This window comes from Equus asinus, chromosome 4 (genome assembly GCF_041296235.1).
Source record: "Equus asinus isolate D_3611 breed Donkey chromosome 4, EquAss-T2T_v2, whole genome shotgun sequence".
Taxonomy (NCBI): domain Eukaryota; kingdom Metazoa; phylum Chordata; class Mammalia; order Perissodactyla; family Equidae; genus Equus; species Equus asinus.
The window spans coordinates 135,867,763-135,883,263 of record NC_091793.1 but is presented as its reverse complement, the minus strand read 5'-3'; the positions used below and the strand labels follow the sequence as shown (position 1 = coordinate 135,883,263).

The window sequence follows — 15,501 nt, the reverse complement described above, 5'->3', positions numbered from 1 at the left end:
GCTGGGGGCGCTGAGGGTGGAGTGGCTTTGGTAGAGCTGGGAGAACAGAGACCGTCAGCTGTTTTCCAACAGCCCAAGAGAAGAGCCCAACTACTGCCCTTCCTACTAGTGTGGGGCGCCCTGCTTGGAGGCCGGGCCGTCCTTGCTGTCCTGAGGCCCCAGAGTCTAGGCTTTTTCTCTCTGGGTCTTAGGGGGCGAGCTGGGGTCGTCCTGGACCACGGGGCTGGAGGACTCAGCAAAATGGCTGACGGGCCGAGCAGGGGTGAGGCTTTTGCTTTCCTCCTTCAAGGGCGGGCCCCGTGCAAAGCTGAACAGGGGAGAGCGAGTTTGTCCTCTGCCACCAAGTCTCTCCCCGCGCTTCTGAGTTCCCGCCAATGGGGGATGGGAGTGTGTTAGCCAACAAACCCTGCGGGAGGGCTGCGATGCCTGTGATATGATTCCTGGTGGGACACTCCCCACCCCAAGCTCAGGCCAGGCAGCTTGTGCTCGCTCCCGGCACCCCAGAGCCCGGGCTGTGTTAGCCCCAAGGAGTGAAGGACAGACCCGCTGAGTGGGAGGGACAGAGGGAATGGGTGTTTGATGAGTTGGTGTAGGGGGAGCCATGGGAGGGGTAGTGAGAGGCCCTGGGAGGCGGCCTGATGGGGAAGAGGCAAGCACACTGTATGGAAATGACAGACTGGGGCTCCCAGACAGGGAGACAAGCGTAGTGTAGCATGGAGCGGCCCAAGCCGGCATGGAAGTTAATCACTGCCTTCCTCCCGCCCCAGGGGGCCTGGGTGTCTGCAGTGCTCCTCACCAGACTTGTGGTTCCCACACAGTCCCTGGAGGGGGGCCATGAAGAGGAGGGGGGAGCGGTCCTCAGCCCCAGAGCCTTCGCCTCAGCCGCCGCACACCGCCCTGGCTGACACAAGGGCTGAGCTGTGGCCTGGGTGTGTGTGTGTGTGTGTGTGTGTGTGTGTGTGTGTGTGGTGGGTGGTGCCAGAAAGAAGCACTGGCCACCTCCTTGGGTCACTGTGCTTTTCTCCAGGAGCCTGAGCTCCCCATGGTGGTTCGAGAGCCAGAGACCTGGGCTCTCACTTGGAGCAGTTCCTTAAAAAAGACAAAAAATCTCCAGGTGCTGTTCACAGCCTTCCAAGGCAGCTTACCTTTGGACATCAGATTGAGGGCGGTGTTGCCCACAGCCAGAACTGGATTCAGATCCGAATAGCAGTGCCGGCTCATGATATGTCCCCCTAAGGACTAAGGAGAGAGAGGGATAGCCTCGGTCATCTTATCCCTCAAACCCCACGCCCCCAGGCACCTGCTCACGGTCCTCTCTGGTGGTGGAGGTGTCCAGAGGAAGCTTGGTCTCCTTTGCAGAGGGACTCAGACCTTCGGGGAGGACCCTCTCCCACCCGCAGCTTTGAGTGGGGAGAGGAATTGATGGCAAACAACACTGGTGTGGCGTTTGGTAAGTTCCACCTGCTGTCTAACCTCTTCACACGTTTACCCACTTCATCCTCACAACAGCCCAGTGAGATTGATGCCATCATCCCGTTTTACAGATGAAGACACAGGGGCACAGAGAAATTATGAAACTTGAGCAAGGTCTCCCAGCTTGGAAGGGGCAGGCCTGGGATTCCAATCCAAGCAGCGAGGCTCAGTGGCAGTTCTGAACCACCTCCTCTCAACCTTGACCACAGTGCAGGTGGCCGTGGTGTTGGGTACAGAGATGCCGTCCTGCCCTGGGTACGGCAGCATCTCAGCCTCCTCCCCCATGGCCTCTGAAACTGCTGGACCTCACTTGGGCCAGGCTGGGGTTCTGGGCATCCCCACCACCGAGAGAGCTGCCCTCTTCCTCTTCCTGGGGCTCCACTCGGCTCTGGTTGAGCCTGTAGCATCTCAGAACTCGGGAGGGAAATGACTGGCCATTCAACTCGGTACAGTCCTCCCCACATAGTGATGGAATCCACAGTGCCCGCCGGGTAGCTGTGGTCTGGGCTGGAACGTGGGTGAGGACGGAGAACCCCCAGTCCTCGATGAACAGCTCGATTTTGAAGTTCTTGTTTCCATGGAGCTGGAGTCCACCTGCCTGGACTCTCACGTGTCAGTCATACTCCTGCCCTATGTGAGTGTGTGAAATAAATCGGTCTGTCCTCAGAGTCTAGAAATATTTGAAGGCCGTTCTTGTGATCACTCTGACTTTGCCCACCCCGGCCATTCCTCTCTCTGATGTAGTTTCCAACCCCTCATTCTCCTGCCACCGTCTCCTCGCCAGGCTCCAGGGTGTCAGCCAGAGTTCTGGACGGGAAGGGGCATTTTGGAATCACTTGAAGAGCTTTTTCAGGGGAAACACGTCCTCCCCAGATTCCTACACCCCAAGGATTTCTAAGGCACCATTTGGGGCATGTAGGAGAGGAAGCAGGTGTATTTTGAAAACCTAACGAGGTCTCTTCTGCTTTCTTCCAAAGTCAAAAATAACCAGACCTTAAAGTGTGCCTCCCGGATCTGAGCGTTATTCTCCAGCTGTGCTGAAGAATAGTCCTGATTTTAGGTGCTATACTTCTGTAGTGCAGCCTAAGACTAAATTAGATTCTTCCACAGTCTTATCAAGAAATTAGCAAAACCGTGACATCTTTTTCCCACCTATATGGCTACTTGGCTATTCTCTTGATTTTGACTTAGATTCTTCTTTTAAACATGTCATTAAATAATGTGTGTTAAATATTAAATATTTATTGTGCCAGTCGTTTCAGCCTGCTGGGACCCTTTTGCATACTGATTCTGCCGATCCCCATTTCAATATTTCAGTGATATTAAGAAATCGGCGCAGTGTGCCTAAGGCTTGGCCCAGAGGACGTACTGCCATATTCCGGATCTGCTGGCCTGCCAGCCTCTTCAGGTGCTTCAGGAGGGCTCGGTACGTCTGAGTTTTCTCCTCTGGGAGCTCGGAAACCCTCCCAGCCAAGATGTCCTTCACCTGGGCCAGACTGCAGCCAGCACCTATCGTCAGCCCTGGAAAGCAAATGGTTTTCATAGGTGACATGGGAGGAGCAGCTGAATTGTAGCCCTGGTGCCAGGGCCTTATGTTTGGCTAGTGCAATGGCTCTGCACACTGACTGTACAGAGAATCACCAGGAACTCAAAACCGGCACAGATGCCCTGCTCCCAGATCAGTCAAATGGGAATCTCTGGGCACGGGGCTTTTTCAAAGGCTCCCGGGTAGCTCTCCCGTGCAGCCAGTGTTAGAAACCCCTAGGCTGGCCTACACCCTTCTTTGGAAAAGGCAAGGAAATAGAGGGTAGAGAGAAGGAATGACAGTCACGACTAGCAGGTGGCAGACCCTACGAGAACTTTCCATGACCCCCTCCTGATCGACCACAGTGAAGCTCTGCAAAGCTGTTTTGTGATTAAGGGGGATAAATCTGATGGCATTATAATAACACCAAAGGTCTTCCAGCTCCCGAGGTCATTGTCTCAAGTCAATAATGCTGTGACTGCCCATGTGCACTTCTACAGGTGGCCTTGATGCTCAGAATCGTCAACAACCCAGTTGCTGAGGGGCACCGGCCAACCAGAATGAACACGGCTGGGTGGGGAGCTGCCCCAGGTATTGTGTGAGTTGTTGTTGGGCATGGGGACATTGGGGGTCCCCAGGGAGGAGCCAGGGAAGCAGGAGCAGTGGCAGAGCATCGGGGAGGACTGGGGCAATGCTATTTTCTACCTGGCGAGGAGGTCATTCAAAGTTCTAACCCCCGTTGCAGCCACACCTCTGAGTATCGGGAGGATATTAGCACGGGGGTTTCTCCATGGTAGGGATGTAAGGGTTCAGATCCATCTTTGAAAGTGGAATCACCCAAGCCATCGGGAGATGACTTAGTCAGCCTCTTAAAGTTAATCCTTCCTGTTCCCCAGGGTTTGCAGAATGAATCACTGACCCGTAGAGTTCGATTTGATATCAGTTCCAGGGTGGGGTCTAACTACAGTGAGTCTGTTTTTATCAGGTTGCAGGCTGGGCTTTGATTTTTCTCCTGTGGATTAATCTTTGAAAATATTCCTCCCTCCCACATAGCTTTGTTTTATCAATATTAAAAATGTACTTGGCACAGTATTTCCCCCACCCCTGCCACCACGCCCGAGTAACCGCCACACCCTGCTGCTTCAGTCATCTCGGCCAACCTAACAGAGCAGGGAAGCCGAGGCTGCTGCTCCCTGTCCTTACTCGAACCAAATCTAAGCTGCCCCTCCTCCCGGGGACGTCCCGACCTGCACTCCTCACGCTGTCTCCCTCCCGGTGTCTCATAAGAGGTACTCCGTGACGCGGGATCCTGTGCCAGGCCCGTCAGCGATAGGCTGTTGCTTCCTCTCGAGTGGGCTCACTGGAGCGTGGTCTTTAACTTCTGCAGATGTCCTGGCCTGGTGTTTGCCCACAAGGGCGCTGGGAAGACCAGGCTTGCTTCTTGTCCTACAATTCCTCCTAGCCTAGACCCAGAGCCTTAGTGGTAGGCAAGAAATCAGAAGCAGAAAGACTTATTATTATTATCTTTTTAAGGTCAGACTATCTCTTCTCTGAACAGAGTGGAAAGGGGCAGGTCAGCCCAGGGAGGGTAATGTGCCGGCTGTCCACTCTGCTGCCTGCGTCCTCAAGAGTACAGACTTCAGCCTCAGGCTGAGGCCGGACAGTCACTCGGGGGCTTTCGTTTGGCTCTTTCTGAGCCTCACATTACCCCGCACTTCTTGCTGGGCAAGACACCGTGGTATGGAGACCACGCTATTTTCTGTGCTTGTTCATGTTATTCCATCCTTGGGCACAGACCGAGCTTGAGTTCCAAAGGAGTTGAGCTTTCACTTTGATTCTCAGAACGTGGGTTCTGTTTAACTCCACGCTTCTCAGAGTTCGTGGGTCCCTGGGAAAAGGTGCAGCGAGGTTCTGGAGCGCTACCTACACTGAAGATTATGAGAAAGAAACGTGCGCTCAGCCAAACGTGTAGGTGAGACGGGTTAGTTTGCAAAATTTAAACAAACGTAAGCTGTCACAGAAATTTATTTCCCAGGGGGTGCTGGCTGGGGAGAGAGGGCCCATCTGGCTCCAAGGTTCCCCTTCCTCACCAGTGTCCTTCGCTCTTTTGGCCTTAGGAAAAGTTGGAGAATGCTGGGAAACTTCCCTGGGGCCACTAGAGGCTGCTCACACTTTAAGTTTTTTTGCTGACAAAGATTTGCCCTGAGCTAACATCTGTTGCTAATCTTCCTCTTTTTTTTTGCTTGAGGAAGATTTGCCCTGAGCTAACATCTGTGCCAATCTTCCTCTCTTTTTTGCTTGAGGAAGATTTGCCCTGAGCTAACATCTGTGCCAATCTTCCTCTATTTTATACATGGGATGCCACCACAGCATGGCTGACGAGTGGTGTAGGTCTATACTCGGGATCCGAACCCACGAACCTGGGCTGCTGAAGTGGAGTGCACAGAATTTAACCACTATGCCACAGGGTCGGCCCCTCACACTGTAATTTTAAGAGGTCCCAGGAAGGTGCATTGTTTCCTCAGATTTCAGAAGTTGTCTCTACTTTGCCTCCAGAGTCCAAACAGTCCATTCAAACAGCCAGTTGGACAGGTATGGGGCAGGCCGGGGCTCAGAGCATGGCAGTAACGGAAAGAGTTCTGAACGGAAGTGGGAGATGTGGGGTTTGCCGACCTGAGCGCCAGCTGTTTGGGGACCTTGGGCAAGTCCACTTTCCTTTAGCGTCTCAGCTTCCTGGTTTGTAAAAAGGAAGGATTGGGGCCACGCTGAGGGTTTTGAATTGTGCCCTGAAGGGCCCTCTCAGGGGCAGATGTGGGGGCTCAGTGACGGGGGGATGGAGGAAAGTCTCCCCTCTCCTTCCAACAGAGCAGCTTTTTTCACTGACTTCTTTTATTTGAGATTTGCTTGAGGACAGGCTTGTGGTGTCAAAGAGACGTCTGGAGACCACGGGCGAGACCGTGCCTGGGCTGGAGAAGAGGAAAGGGCTTCCTGTCCTAACCTGCTGCTTGAACTGCTTGTCCCCGCCCCCAGTCACCCGCTCGCTGTCCCCTCTCCCTCTGCCATCGCTAAGATTTCAGTCAATCTGAGCACATTCCCTCACTGTCGGAGCGGCATTCAGAAGTGCTACCTGAATCGTCCCGAGGCTGATGCTGCGAGGCCGGGTGCTGGGCAAAACCAGGAGGGCCCCTGCCCTCCAGATAGGAGCCGGGAGCGGGGGGGAGGGGCTGGCTTGCTGTCTGCAGCACTGAGTTTGGCTGATGGTGGTCAGCGGCCAGGAAGGTCGGACTCCTGGATGGCAGTGATATGGCCCAGGCGGGTCTGCTGTCCTGTCCCCCACTGACCCCCACAAACGCTTGGTAGCCTCCCGTTCAGTCTGGACTAAAGCCTTCAGTTCGGTCAACCTCCGTGTTGGTTAAGTTGAGGAAGTCATTGTTTCCACTGCGCCCCAAATTCGCGTTCCTCACCCAGGTGTTCACTCGGGTTTCCTGTCACGTCATTTGTCGGTCGTTGACTGAGCATCACGCGCACAGACAGTCCTTACGTGCTGGGAGCTCTGGGGATGAGGAAAGCGCCATAATGTGGTTCCTTTTGTCAAAGACTTTGCTGTGCTTCTCGAAGAAAGAGTCTTGCACGTTTCCTTCCTACTTCATGAGTGCTGCCTTGCCGATGTGGTATCTGCACAGAGTGGGCCCTTACGGATGTTGTAAATGACTGGGGGGTGCTTGCCCGGGTAGGTCTTTGTCCCATTTTGCCCCTTGTCACTGTCCCTAAGAGACAAGTAGCATTCAAGTGCCAGATAATACTTCTACTGTCCCCCTGGAGACATCCTCCCTCCCTGGAATTGACCGCTCAACCAATGGCTAGCACCAGTTCTCTGGCGCTGTCTTCCCGTCAAAGTGACACTGCAAATTCGTTGTCTCTAGGTCACCATGGCATTTTATAGGCAAGAATCCTGCAGGTGACTGCAAGGTCTTGAGTGATATCATCTGAATACCTCATCTTCTGGGCAAAGTTTTCGATAGTAAAGGTTCATGGTGGGGATGCGGCATCACATCGGAAAAACGATGAAGAGGGGAAACAGGCCAGACAAGACAAAGGTACGAGATGGACAAAGGTCCGCGCTATTTGGCAAGTGTAAGTTCAGTGCAGGGACCGGTTCACTGATATCTTACTGAGAACACCAGGAACTCACCCTCGCTTGTTGTGGACACCATACTCAGCTCAGAAATCCTAGCAGGAGAGAGGAGAACTGGGTGAAAATGTCCTTGAGATTTCTTTGCAGGTCCTGGAAAGTAAATATATATTTTAGAGACAGTTAGGAAAGGCAAAATGCCTTTTATTGGCATTGATAGTTTCTCATAAAAAATATTCAGATACTAATTTTAAAAATTGACAATAAATGTGAATAGATGTGAAAGCAGTGGCCATACACCCTGCCAAGTGAATTTGCAGAGCATGCTCTCCCAGGACATGTATTTATACACTCACTACAAGTGTATGCAAATAGGAAGTAAAATGGATGAGAGATTCCTGAAAAAACATGTCCTTGGAAGTAGAATGGACAGGCAGATCATGCCGTAGCCACGCAGTGGAATCCAGCACAGCTGCAGGCGACAATATGGGTGAATCTTTGGTCAAGAATGTTGAATGAACAAAGCAAATTGTGGAAGAGTAATATCATGTCAGTCTATTTATGTGAGTTCAAAAATACACAAAACTAATTGACAAATTGGTTAGGGGTACAAATGTATATGGCAAAATTGTAAAAATATGGAAGAGACTGACCACCATGTTCAGCTAACGAGAGCCTCTGAGAGGAAGGGAAGGGAAGGGGATGTGGTTTGGGATGGACCATGGGCCTTCAAAGTTCTTGGCGAAGTTCTCATTCTTTTTTTTTTTTGAGGAAGATTAGCCCTGAGCTAACATCTGTGCCCATCTTCCTCTACTTTATATGTGGGACGCCTACCACAGCATGGTGTGCCAAGCAGTGCCATGTCCACACCCAGGATCTGAACCAGCGAACCCCAGGCCACCAAAGCGGGATGTGCAAACATAACCGCTGCGCCACCGGGCCAGCCCCAAAGTTCTCGTTCTTAAACTGGGTGGGAGTGATAACTGGGTGTGCACTGTTAATATATCCACATGTATTATATAAAATTCTATTATATCTACTCACTATTTAACAAACACAAAATAAAAAGGGACAAGATAAATTATTTAAAAACCTCTAATACTTTTTCCCCACACCTCAAGGGGTCACCCTGCACACTGCCAGGGCATATGGACATCCAACTTTGGAGGCCAATTTTATTATATTATAACATAATAATGTTGTATCACAATTCTATATTGTTACTATAACACATACAACTTATATATAATCATAATTGTATATCATATATAATGTAATAGTCTACTTTTATAATGTATTGTTATAGTCTTTTTGTTGCAAAGATGAGGTTTTTGTCCTTAAACAATAGCTTTTGTAGACTGAGAGCAGAGGAGGACGGGAGGTCCAGCTCGCCGTTGGTGTGGCCTGAGAACCGTTGTCGTCACTCACCCAGTGAGGTGTTGCCCAGGATGAGAGGGGCGTCGGGGTGTTTCACTTTCAGCTCCAGGAGATCCTTGAGGGTCCCGGGGGAGATCCAGGTAACCCTCTCTCCATGAAAGGTCAGCGTTCGCTTTTCTGGGTTCTCCGCCATTCTCTAAGGGCAAATGACAAGTGTGTGTGTCCGTGTGCACACCTGTCTTCCTGGGCTATTAAGAGCCCAGGTGAAGGTATGTTCCTCTAGAGAAATTTCAGGGCTCCTGGGGTCCACTTGACCTAACAGATACTCACTACACCCATTGGCTATGCCTGGATTCCATAATTAGATGTTTACTCCGTTAGCTTAAGACTGGTTAACGTGTAGCTCTTTGGAGACAAATGACAATATAAGCTGGCACCTGTCATTGACCCTTCAGTATGGAACAATTTAACATAATTTAGTATCATGGCTTTAAAAATCATAATTAGAAGCCAGCCTGGTGGCATAGTGCTTAAGTTCGCACACTCTGCTTTGGCGGCCCAGAGTTTGCAGCTTCGGATCCCAGGCGTGGACCTAGCCCCACTCATCAGGTCGTGCTGTGGTGGCATCCCACATAAAATAGAGGAAGATTGGCACAGATGTTAGCTCAGGGCCAATCTTCCTCACACATAATTCATAATTATATTAATGGTTCTAAATTAATATCTTCAGCCTGGACTTTTCCTCTGAAATCGGAATTCATATATCTGAATGAGGACTCAACGTCTCCTCTTAGCTGTGTAATAGGCATCTCAAATTTAACATGTCCCAAGCCGAGCTCCTCATATCCCATCCTCTTCCAAGCCCCGGAAAAGGACCCCCAGAAGGAAAAACGCCCTCCTCCTCTGGGGTCTTCCTGGACCTGGGATCCCTGCTCCTTCCCTCGCCCCTCCCAAGGCTGTTCCCATCCCAGCAGCCAGAACACCCCAGATCCCACTGCAACGTTAATAGGAGCATATTCCTCCTCTGACCAGCCTCCCTGATAGCTGTCATCTCACACGGAGTGAAAGCCCTAAGTCCAGCAGGGTCCCCGCCCCCCGCGGCTTTCTGACCTCTAGGACCTCCGGCTCTCCCACCCTTCGCACCTCTGCCTTTGCTGGGCCCACTGCCTGGATTGCTCTTCCTCCACGGATCTCTGTGGCCAGCCCCTCACCTCCTTCAGGACTTTCCTCAAATGTTACCTTCTCAGAGAAGTCTTTTTCTGGCTGGAATATTTCAAGTTGCAACTCCCAGCATCCTATCTCCCGTCTCTGTTTTATTTTTTCTCCTTCTCACTTGCTAACACACTGTATATCTCTTGTCTATCATCTTGCTTATCGTCTGTCTCTCCCAGCAGGTTACAAACTCCTCGAGGGCAGGTCTTTTTGTTAGTTTTGTTCCCTGCTGCACATTCAGTACCTAGAACAGTGCCTGGCACAGTGCTGAATGAATAAATATTTGTTGAATGAATAAACGAACACATCTGAACCCCTTCAGAAGTAGGTATTTTACAGAATGGGCTCCCTGGATGCCCCAGAGGAAAGACAGAGATGCCGATAGAGGGAAGAGTGAGGGATGGGGGGCCTGGAAGTGCTGCTTGGGGTCAACGTACTAGAGCAGCTGGAAAGACCAACGCAGTAGCTGAGCAAGGCTGCCTCGCTGGGGACAGTCAGCAGGGACGCAGTGTAGAGGACAGTGACGGGAGGAACGATGATATCGTTTGAAAAATAGCCTGAGCTGAGGCCCGCGCGTGCGGCCTGAGCCAGGCCGGGGAGCCGGGCAGGGACGGGCAGCTGGAGCTGATCGAACATGTCCACAGTTCGACAATTTCACAGGAAGGAGAGGGTTGTTTTAGAAAACTGGGTTAACAACCAGTGACATTCAAACAGGCACATAAAACACCCGACTCATCTTACCAAGAGTTCTGGGGGAAATATGAGCTCCTGGGTAGGGTCCAAGGGCTGGAACTCGTCTTTCGCAAACAACTCTGTGCAAATCTTTGTAAAGGCAGAAGAAGATGGGTGTGTCAGCCCAGTTCGACTGGAAACGGCGTCGCAATTCTTTAATTAGGCAAAATGAACACAGTACTAACCCTCCTACTCTCCTTGTGCAGGGAAACAATTCAAACCAAATTGTTCTAAATAGGATTTTTTTGTTAGAGAAATATGGATTTGCCGCTAATATGACACTAAAAAAAAGGATATTCTGTGAAATATTTCAAACATTATCTTGTGAAACACCAAGACAGTTTATGAAAAACTACCAGAGGTCAAACAAGCTTGGGAAATCCTCTCCACTGTACCCCAGCTACCATCCTCTCATCTGTCAAGTCAGGATTCAAAATGCTAAAAGCTCTGATAAGTCCTGTAGTTTAGGTAAAAATGACTCTAAACATACATGCTCATGTGTAAACACACACGTGCCCCACTAATTGAACAACAATAGTTAGCATTTATTAAGGATAAGTGGAGTGTGAGGTGAGCTTACCTTCCAAATGCCTTTATGTGCATTAATAATGTATTTAATCCTCATAACAATTGTACAAAGAAAGTAAATTATCATCTCCATTTACAGACTGGGAGACTCAAGCGCCATGAGAAGTTACCCCGGCTGCTCCTGCCTGAATCACAGCTGTTTTAGCTTTCAAGACGCTTATTCCCAGAACGCATCCCTGCAGAGATCCGTTGGGAGAGAACTGTGGGATGCAGGACCAGGCCTGCGACAGGGAGCAGAGCCTGGTGGCTGTCGGGGCAGACAGATCGGTTCATTCTCAGCTCTGCCCTGACTCTGCCCTTTCCTGGGGGAAGGACTCAAGCTTTCTGGAGGTTAACAGGAAATAATGCCCATTTTGAAGGGTAATTGTGACAATTAGGTGAAATGGCCTGACATTTGCCCACCCCCTCTGTCTATTGTCCCAGGTTCCAGAAGGAAAACTTGCAATTGTTCCTGTAAAGGTTCTCAGCAGGACCCCAGATTGAGCATCACAGGCCAACACCCGAATGATTAAATTCTGTGTTAGCTGGAATTAGAAGTGTAGGCGGTACCTGCAAACAATAATGTGGTGTTTCTCTAAAACCTAGAAATGAGATTCTGTCTGAGAATTAAAATGTGAAACAAACATAATGAGTCAGAGAGGAAGAATTAAAAGTTCCCCTGAACAGGTGGTGGGCCCAGACTTAGCAGTTACCCAGTGCAAGGTGTTGACACAGCTGAAAGAGAAAGGGGAGTCTGGGGGCAGACACCTGCCAGCCAGCAGGTCCTCCCTGGTCAGGGAGTGGAGGCTTCTGTGATGCGACCCTCAAGATGACCCGGCTGCTCTGCATCCACACTCACCATCAACCTTCTCATTCTATTGTGGCCTCCATGTGTGGTTTCTTATGGGGAAAGGACATGAGGCTCAGGGATAGTAAGATCCACTTTATAATTGTGTTTCTCTTTATAAATGAATATCGGGGCACATTCCAGTTTAAATATCATGTTCTTCTGGGATTGGTTAAAGTAATTCAGGTGGTCCCCAGAGCACAGTCATTGCCATGATGAATTCCTGAGGCCACAAAACCCAGAAGCAGACTTTAGCATGTGTTCATCCCTCTAAGGTGCTCATCCTCTCTGGAATGGCCGGGGTGGGGGTCGGCGGGGCACAGCCCACTTTCCTTGGCAACACCCTTCTGTTCTGTTGCACGCCATCTTCAAACCAAAATAAGGTGACAGTGGGAGGCTGAGAACAGAACGAGGTAGGCCTGAGGGAGAGAGCCAGATCCAGGAGGGAGACGCTGGCTGTTCCCTCGGAGGCCAGCCCTGTTCCCTCGGATCTCCTGGTCCACAGGGAGCCGACTCTGTTCTGTCCTGTCTTCCCGCTTCTCTAAGTGATTCCTTTAAGAACTTGGCAGTGGGTCTTTTTTGGAAACAAGCCCCTCTGAGAGAGCAAAGCCAGGTACTGCGATGTTTCAGGCTGGACTCCCAGCGGTGGGGCCGTGAACTCGCCACGTGCTTTGGGCTGGCTCTCAGCCTTCCTGAGGCTGCAGTGCCCTCTCTCTACGATGGAGACACAGTGACAGGGTGGGGCCAGGCACAGGAACCCGTTTCCTCCGAGCACGGGACTCGTCCTAGCTGGGGAGGTCTTTTGTCTCCTGCCTGAGCGGATTTTGTTCTGTTGTTCGGCCTGGGCTTCAGCGGTGCTGTACCTCGCCCCCTTCCCAGCTCCCGTGGGAAGTGCTGGTTCCTGCAGGCAGCCTGGACCCTGTCAGCAAAGCAGAGAAGGGGCCCCCAAACCCAGCAGCACAGTGTGGGCGCCAGGTGGCTCGGAGCTACACGCTCAGGGAGAGGACAGAACCCCGGACTCACGTCACTTTCCCCGCCAAGCGAGGAAGCGGCATTTTCTCCCTGGTCCAAGCAGCATTTTCCTCTTCCTTTCTGCTGACAGCCACTTGACTCCTAGGGAGGGGAAATGTTTTGAGATGAAACACTTTTAAATAGGTGGCTGGGTGTGTGCTTGAAAGGTTGGCAACTTAAAAGAGACTCCAGACGGTTTTAGTCACTTTTGCTGGTTTCTGTTGGAACAGAGATAATCAGAGGTCTTTCTTCTTTTGCTTTATTTTTTCAAAAACAAAATTATACATATAGAATATATAAAATGATATAAAATATATACAAAAATATAAAGTATAATATAACATATAATTTAAGACAATAGCATAAAAGACAAACTGTCATGACCCTGGGCCACTGATAATATTTGGACATAATATATATTTGTACTATGCTTATAGTGCAATATAGTTTTATTTTGCCTTTTTGTCTATTTGCTTTTGTTTTGTTCATTTATCTGCCTATTTTTAATTTATATTGTGAGTCTTTTTCCACATCATTAAAATCTCTTTAAAATATAACTTTGCTGATTGCGTAAAGTCCATCTTCCGGTTATTTCAGAACATATTTGTAAAACTTGCTGTTGACATATTCTTAGGTTTCCCCCACACTTTATAACTATAAATAACATTATAATGAACATTTCCATTCACTATGTGTACGGTTTTGTGGACCTCGCCGAAGTTTTTCTTAGGTGAATTCCTAGCAGTAGAATTAACTGAGAAGATACTTCTTAGGGGAATGACAGTTTATCCATTCTCTAGCATATGTGACATCCACAACACTGAATGCTATCAGTCATATAAGGACCTTAAAAAAAGAAAGAGAAAAAGAAAAGAAAAAGGAAAATTGAGAGAAAAAAAAGAAAATCTTTTTGGGAACGAGATGTCCCCGACCTTTGGGATCTGCTCGCGGTTGACGGGGACTGACCGGACAATCAGGATTTTAAAGCAGGCGTCAGTTGCCAGCTTTTTCATTTCTCGATTCCTCCACACTTACCTCTTGTATCTTGTTCCTCGAGTTATTTCGCCTAATAAAATACTTTCTTCCAGACACCCCACTTCTCTGTCTCTGCCCAGATCTTAATTCTGTCCGAGAAGCAAAACCGGCTGGGCCCAGCAAGCAGCGCTTGCTCCCTTCCTGGAAGGTCTGAGAGCTTCCAGGATGGGCCCTGAGTCAGTGACAACAGAAAAGAGCAAGTCTTCTCTGGGCCTGGTGGATATGAGCCTTGGGGGTTCCCACCGGGCTAGCTCCTTGACCAGTAAGGAACTGGGGACTGCTGGCTGGAAGCTGGGTCTCCCACCACACTTTTGCCTTTATCCCCAGAGTCTGTGCCTAGAAAGCTGGTGACATCCACATTCCAGATGGAGAGAGGATTCCTTTGACTTCCTTTATTTATATTTCACAAGTGCTTTTCCATTTACCCCAGCAATTTCATGGGTTTATCAGCTGAATGTTTTGTTTCTCAGCTCGGTACCTTTGGCTCCCCCGTGTGGCATTTGGCTCCCCCGTGTGGCAGCGGGAGTCTGGGACACGCCTGCACCGGCCTGGCTCTGGGGAGCAGGACACTCCTGCTGGTCCATTTCCGGGTCTACCTCCACTATTTGTGGAGCTGGGGCAAGAGTACAGATGGAGCCCCTCTGCTGCCCTTCTCTTCCCCCCCGGCTCTCTTTTGGGCTGAGAGGGGTCTCAAACACCATGTGAGCACCCCAGCCTGCATGTCTCAGCTCTTCCGTTACCTCCAAAACAGCCAGTCGTTGTGCACCCTTTGACCTAGGGGTGGACACACTGGCTGTTACGATCCGCCCTAGGAAGATGGGCTCGGGAAGACCATACCTGGAGCGCTGTCTAGAAAAGAGATGAGGGCTCCAGGTGAACAAGTCACCTTGGCCCCATGGCCTTCTGAGAAAGGCTGGAGGAGGACTTGTGAGGGGCCCTCTAAAGTGTGGGGCTCCCCTTGCTTGGGTCTGAGGGTGGTACTGCCCACATCCGTCCTGCCCTCAGATGAGCATGTGTGGTCTCCTGTGAAGGACTCTTCATGGCGTCAACAGCATCCTCAACAACAGTAGGAACTGTTGAGTTCTTATTAAGTGCCAAGCAAGACTTTGCTACATGCTTTGCCCATGACTTCTCGTTTGCTCTTCACAGCAGCCCAGTGAGGTCTCCCCTCCTGTAGAGAAAACTCCCTGTGCTCTTATATCTGGGGTGAATTTTGGATGCCACTCTGCGTGTTCTTCCTTTGTATCAGCTCACACTTTCCCAACTGGTCTGGATTCTTGGAACAAACCTTGCTTCCCCAAAGCAAACTCTACCCTTTACTGTCTCCTTGGGTTTGCTGGAGCCCTAGTACCTGTCCTGTCCTGAAGCCTCGCTCAGTGAGTCATGGAAGACATCTGGGTGGCTGGTTAGATCCCCTGACTTCCCTGTGTGGTGGGACATGAGGGTGTCATGTTCACCCCCTTCTCAATGAACAGCTCAAACTCCCGTGAGTCAGTTGGAGCTAACTCCCTTGGTCTCCCTTATAGTCTGTTTAGATGGCCTAAAACACTCAACTCCTGTATTCCCAGCCTTGACCTGCTGTCACCGTCA

At 50.2% G+C, this 15,501-nt stretch overlaps 1 protein-coding gene across 13 annotated transcripts in view; it reads right to left on the bottom strand.

The window, feature by feature from the left end:
- The window catches only part of LOC106823501 (aldehyde oxidase 2), an 81,515-nt gene that overhangs the window by 50,032 nt on the left and 15,982 nt on the right, over window positions 1–15,501 (bottom strand). For 12 of the 13 annotated variants that reach the window (XR_011502975.1, XM_070508348.1, XM_070508346.1 and 9 more), the window contains 6 exons: window positions 12,889–12,978; window positions 10,461–10,541; window positions 8,559–8,703; window positions 7,191–7,283; window positions 2,843–2,994; window positions 1,146–1,239 (listed from right to left, as the gene is read on the bottom strand). Coding sequence is in view for 12 of the 13 variants with exons in the window: in XM_070508348.1 (XP_070364449.1) it covers window positions 1,146–1,239; window positions 2,843–2,994; window positions 7,191–7,283; window positions 8,559–8,703; window positions 10,461–10,541; window positions 12,889–12,978 (655 nt within the window). In the remaining variant the exon portion in view is untranslated. Of the gene's footprint in view, window positions 1–1,145; window positions 1,240–2,842; window positions 2,995–7,190; window positions 7,284–8,558; window positions 8,704–10,460; window positions 10,542–11,877; window positions 12,578–12,888; window positions 12,979–15,501 lie in introns of those variants that run through there. The other variant, XM_070508355.1, reaches the window with a different exon arrangement.